The sequence below is a fragment of the Pangasianodon hypophthalmus genome, chromosome 15 (assembly GCF_027358585.1).
Source record: "Pangasianodon hypophthalmus isolate fPanHyp1 chromosome 15, fPanHyp1.pri, whole genome shotgun sequence".
In the NCBI taxonomy this organism is placed as follows: domain Eukaryota; kingdom Metazoa; phylum Chordata; class Actinopteri; order Siluriformes; family Pangasiidae; genus Pangasianodon; species Pangasianodon hypophthalmus.
The window spans coordinates 815,340-821,339 of record NC_069724.1 but is presented as its reverse complement, the minus strand read 5'-3'; the positions used below and the strand labels follow the sequence as shown (position 1 = coordinate 821,339).

Here is a 6,000-nt window from a genome sequence, read left to right as displayed (position 1 = left end):
GTGCGTCTCTTCTTCTTCTTCTGCTGCTGCATCTTCTTCTTCTTTTTCCTGAACGTGTCGTCAGAAAAGTGCCGAAGAACCGGCGGCGTGTTTCTTCTGCCTTCTGTCTTCACTCATCTCCTTTAAAGTTGTTCTTATTTATAGAGGAATGACGGTATGCTTCGATGTTTTGGAATAATATTTATTACTGACACGTTTCTTGTACTCGTGCGTAGTTAAAAGTAGAAGCAGTTAGCATAATGAAACCGTGCTTTGCTAATGGGTAGCGTTTCAAACAGCAAACCGCTCCCTATTTAGTGCACTAGGTAGTGTACATAATGTCTCTCTTACACCCTAGATAGTGCACATGAATCCCTAGAAAGCAGGGGTTTGGGATTCAGCCCATGTTCGAGTCAGTTATGATTATTATATGATTATATTATTAGATATTAACTCTTAGAGTCTTCGATTTTTATCTGATAAACTAAGAAATGATTTTAATACAAGGTGATTATATTAATATGATGCTTTTGTGAGTTAAACACCTTTTAATAAGACCAAGAGAGGAGGAGTAACAGCTGGAGAGTTTGCAAGTGGAGCGATATGACACAGAATATCGCATCAAGATCCTCGATACACGATATCAATCACGATATATTGGTTTTGCAACACATTTTACAATCACTAAAAAGATATCACAGAAAAGAAAAATATACAGTGGCATCATTTCTTATGATATATACTGTGTCCTGTCTTATCAAACTTTCCTACTGCTGCGTTAAACTTTACTTTAAGCAAATATTTCATGCCGTTTTGTCGACAGTTTTGTCGCCTCCAGCGTTAAAATATGTAAAGAAGGAATGTCAAGGGGATTTATCGGAAGTTTTCATTTGTTCTCGTTAGGAACGAAAAGGAACCGCGAAGCTCGACTTCTTGAGGAAGATCGAGGCGGAGATCCAGAAGAAATGGGAAGAGGAGAAAACTTTCGAGAGCGACGCTCCAGAGGTGGAGGCTGAGACGTGAGTTTATATCGAGACGTCACGTCACAAGTAAAAATGACACTGTGATGCCAAAAGTTTGTGCACCCCTGACCATCTCTCTCATAGTATGTGCTCGTTCCATAAACTCTTTCCACAAAGTTTAAACCACGCAATTGTATAGAACGTCTCTGTGTGCTGTAGCTTTACAGTTTCTCTTCACTGGAACTAAGAGGCTGAAACCTGTTCCAGCATGACAATGCCCCTGTGCACAAAGCGAGCTCCATGAAGACATGATGTGTGAAGGTTGGAGTGGAAGAACTCGAGTGTCCTGCACAGAGCCCTGACCTTACTCAACCCCACTGAACACCTTTGGGATGAACTGGAACTGGAGACTCCTTACCCAACATCAGAGCCTGATCTCACTAATGCTCTTGTAGCTGAATGAACACAAATCCCCACAGCCACGCTCCAACATCTAGTGGAAAGCTTCCCAGAAGAGCGGAGCTCATTATAACAGCAGACACACGGGGAATAAATGTGGAATGAGACGTTCAACAAGAACAAATGAATGAATGAATGAAAGTCCTGGTCAGGGGGTGCACATACTTTTGGCTGTATAGTGAATACTGTTCGAATGTTCTGGCTTTTTTATTTCTTTTTCACAGTAAGAACAAGTACTTAGTGACCTTTCCTTATCCGTACATGAACGGGAAGCTGCATCTCGGTCACACGTTCTGTCTGTCGAAGTGTGAGGTGCGTTTATCTCATCGTGTCTGATGTTTAAGGATGATTTCTGATACATCAGCGTATAAGTAGCTGTTTGTCTGAACTTTAAATATAAAGTCTGTATGTCGTGATTGTTGATTAAAATGTTTCTTGTAGTTTTCAGTGGGGTTTCAGCGTTTAAAAGGACGGCACTGTCTTTTCCCCTTCGGATTACACTGCACAGGAATGCCTATTAAAGTAAGTAAAGGTGGATAAACATCATATACACAGTTCTGTGCAAAAGTCTTAGTCACATGTAAAGAAATGCTGTAGAGTAAAGACGCCTTCAAAAATAATGAAATTAAATGATTCTACATTAAAAAAATCCTATAAAGAGCAATAAACAGTAATAAATGAAACAAAGTCAGTATTTAATGTGACGATCCTTCACTTTAAATAAATAAAGCAGTATCTGAGGTGCAGTGTGTGCAGTTTTATAAGGAAATGAGCTGGAAGTGTTACTGAGCATCTTGCAGAAGCAGCCACAGTTCTTCTGGAGACTTTGACTGTCGACTCGCTTCTTATTTCTGCAGCGAAACCCAGCAGCCTTCATTATGTTTTTATCTGAAAAGTGTCTCTTATGGAATCTGCTGCTTTCTTTACTGACATACAAACATTTTTCTGTAACATTTCATTTTGTGCCGGAAAACTAATGTTTGGAATCTAAAATGTTTTTGTACTGAATCAGTAATGTAGAAGTCAGAAAATAAACATCTATAACAAAGTTTGTAGTTAAAAAAAAAAAAAAAAAAAAAAAAAAGGGTGCCAAGACTTTTGCACAGTACTGTATGCGTGTGTATACACACACACACACACTCTCTTATACATAGATACTGTGTACATACACTTATATCACAGGGCAGTTGAATTCTCGAACCAGAAGCTGTTGATTAATTTCCTGTAACAGCAGCTCGGACAGTCGTTTCCACGGTAACACAAATCACAGGTTTATATATTAATGCACTCGTTCTAATACGTTATTGTTTCCATAGCAACAACCTGTTTGCAGGGACTTCGTACGATGAGCGCTCCACATAAACGGATTTTTAAAAATGTTTGATCTGTGAGGAGATGTTTATTTAACGTTTTATGGAAGGAGTCTCCAGTGTCAGGGCTTTTTATAACAGTAAGAGGTAAAGCTCTAAACAAACTTGCTTTTTTTTAAATTAAATTCAAGAGAGAGCGAAAAAGAGAGAGAGAGAGAGGCTGGTGAGGAAACAACTGTTTATAGCTGCTGTAACGTAAGCGAGAACAGGAACGATCCATAACGTTAAATGTAACTATAAACGGCTAAAAAGGACATTGTTGGATGTTGTTCGTTATTAAATGAAAAATTGCAGTTGCTGTAGTATAAGAGGAATAAAACACTCAGGGACGTGGTGATGTTATAGGAAAATAATCCACTTTGGGGTGGAAACAGTAACTCATTAACGCATCACACCACCCTGGCGTTGATTATTTTCCTGTAACAGCACACCCCCATGTGTGTGTTATTCCTCAGTGTGTGTGTGTGTGTGTGTGTGTGTGTGTGTGTGTCTCTGCAGGCCTGTGCCGATAAGTTAAAGCGAGAGATGGAGCTCTACGGAAATCCACCGCAGTTTCCCGACGAGGACGAGGACGAAGCGGAAGAGAAGCCGAAGACGGCGGATGAGATCATCATCAAGGACAAAGCAAAGGGGAAGAGGGTATAAATTACTCCGGAGTTTTTCACAAGTTACAGGTTTTAATTTCAAAACAAAAGAAATGTTTTTACATTTTTGCTCGATTCTCTACACGTGAATTTCCACGCAGCAGGAAAAGCAGTCGGAGGGTTTTAGTGGATTATTTACAGTCGTAGCAAAACGTCCACATGCCTAAAAATAACAGATTATAATCACATATTAAATATTAAATTAGATAATTAATTTATTATAATTATAATTAAATTATGATAAATTATACACAGCACTTTTTTTTTGAGATGGCAAAGATGCTGTAATATATTTTTAAAAATATATTTATTTAAATATATATATATATATTTAAAAAACATTTAAAAAATACAATAAAAAATGAGTCTGCTGATGTTAAAAATTGCGTTTAATTTTTAAAATTGTAAAAAAAAAATTCATTGTTATATTTTTATTTATTATTTTATAAGTAATGATTTTGTTAAAGTTTAGTGTACATTTGTATATTAATAATAATTTGTTTCTTACGCATGAAATGCTGATATCCGTTCTGTCAAGGTTCCTTAACGTTATTCAACTAGAGCAGACGCAGGTCATTCATACATCTCTTTCTCTCTCTCCCTCTCTTTCTCTCTCTCTCTCTCTCTCTCTCTCACTCTCTCTCTCTCTCTCCCCCTCCCTCGCTCTCTCTCTCTCTCTCTCTCTCCCCCCCTCGCTCCCTCTCTTTCTCTCTCTCCCTCTCTCTCCCTCTCCCCAGTCTCTCTCTCCTTCTCCCCCTCTCGCTCTCTCCCCCCTCACTCTCTTTCGCTCCCTCTCTTTCTCTCTCTCCCTCTGTTTCTCGTTCTCTCTCTTTCTCTCTCTCCCTCTCCCCCTCTCGCTCTCTTTCTCTCTCTCTCTCTCTCTCTAATAACTATTTATTATAATTCATTCAAATATATGTAATCTTATCGCTCTACTTTATCTCTGTGTATGATTTAGAGCGACAGAATTCTAGATCTAGTGACCCGTATATAAAATAACTAACCAAAATTGACCGTTATTTTTATCCTTTCGCTCAAATTTTGCTCTGCAAACATCAGTGACAGCTTTAACTCGTCAATCCTGGCGTGGGATAAGTGGGATAATCAACGGCTAGATGCGCGTGATATAGTATTTTAATGTGCTCCGTGGAGGTTAAAGTCGTGTAACGCGTAACGCGCACCTAGCTGTGATTTATTCCTTATTAATACGCCGTTCTCGTGTGCGTTCTGTCATCAGAGCAAAGCAGCTGCTAAAGCCGGATCCTCCAAGTTCCAGTGGGACATCATGAAGTCTTTGGGTCTGAAGGACGAGGAGATCGTGAAGTTTTCTAACGCTGAGCACTGGCTGGATTATTTTCCTCCACTGGCAGTGGAAGATCTGAAAAGGATGGGTGTGAAGGTAAACATGGAGCAAATGCTCATATCTGTCTATCTATCTATCTATCTATCTATATTTATTACATATAAAGCTTTTAAACTGTGTAGTAGATAAATAGATGCTATTAGTGCTGGTGGATGCGATATAATATAATATCAGTATTATATATTATAAATTAATAATAATAAATGATTATGATTATTACATTTTTCTGAGTGATCTTGCATGTTCTGATTTTTTTTTTTACGATTACATTTTAATAAAAATAATTACAAACTGACTGGAAGCAGTAGATTTGATGTTAATGTTAAATGATATTAAAATTTGGTACTTAATCATAAAATCATAAAAATGTAAATGTTTTTAATATTTTTAAAATAAATATATCTTTTTTTTTTTTTTTTTTTAAAAATGCCATATGTATTTATTTTAATAATACACATTTTGTTATTTTATTATTTTATAACTTTTTTTTTTTTAACTGTCATTTCATGTATAGAGCGTGAAGGAAAGGTGTTTATAAGGACACTTGTTATAAACAGTTATAAACCGACCTGAGTTATGAATGCATGTTACAGACGGGACGAGGCTTCAGAAATCAGAGCTCTTGTGTTTAAAATGTTGAAAAAGAAATTTATTTGATCATCTTCAGGTGAAATGCTTTCATCATCAACAACAACAACAACAATAAAACCCACACAATGCTGTTGTCGGTGTGTTTCAGGTGGACTGGCGTCGCTCCTTCATCACCACCGACGTCAACCCTTTCTACGATTCCTTTGTGCGCTGGCAGTTTGTCACTCTGAAAGACAGGAAGAAGATCAAGTTTGGGAAGAGGTAGGTCTTTTTATCCTGTTTAAATCTCGAGATGAAATGCGAATAAAATAAAAAAAATGTGTTTTATGATTCCACAGGTATACGATTTACTCTCCGAAGGACGGACAGCCGTGTATGGACCACGACAGACAGACGGGAGAAGTGGGTCACTTCCGCCGAAATAAAAATCCTTAAGCTAACGATTCATCTCAGGGACGGAATTTGATATTTTTTCTTGTATTTTTTTAAATAATATTTCAGGGAGTCGGACCTCAGGAGTACACTCTTATTAAAATGAAGATGGTTGAACCCTATCCAGCGAAACTGAGGTACAGAGATAACCACGTACAACACTTAACACTTTTAACTCGTCCTTTATATCTCGACTACAT

At 37.6% G+C, this 6,000-nt stretch overlaps 1 protein-coding gene across 1 annotated transcript in view; it reads left to right on the top strand.

Moving 5' to 3' along the window:
• The window catches only part of lars1b (leucyl-tRNA synthetase 1b), a 30,960-nt gene continuing 24,960 nt past the window's right edge, over positions 1 to 6,000 (top strand). Inside the window, exons 1-9 of the mRNA XM_034311354.2 lie at positions 1 to 154; positions 883 to 998; positions 1,625 to 1,712; positions 1,842 to 1,922; positions 3,269 to 3,409; positions 4,652 to 4,813; positions 5,517 to 5,629; positions 5,707 to 5,770; positions 5,870 to 5,937. Of these exons, the coding sequence (XP_034167245.2) occupies positions 149 to 154; positions 883 to 998; positions 1,625 to 1,712; positions 1,842 to 1,922; positions 3,269 to 3,409; positions 4,652 to 4,813; positions 5,517 to 5,629; positions 5,707 to 5,770; positions 5,870 to 5,937 (839 nt within the window). The 5' untranslated portion in view covers positions 1 to 148. The remainder of the gene's footprint in view (positions 155 to 882; positions 999 to 1,624; positions 1,713 to 1,841; positions 1,923 to 3,268; positions 3,410 to 4,651; positions 4,814 to 5,516; positions 5,630 to 5,706; positions 5,771 to 5,869; positions 5,938 to 6,000) is intronic.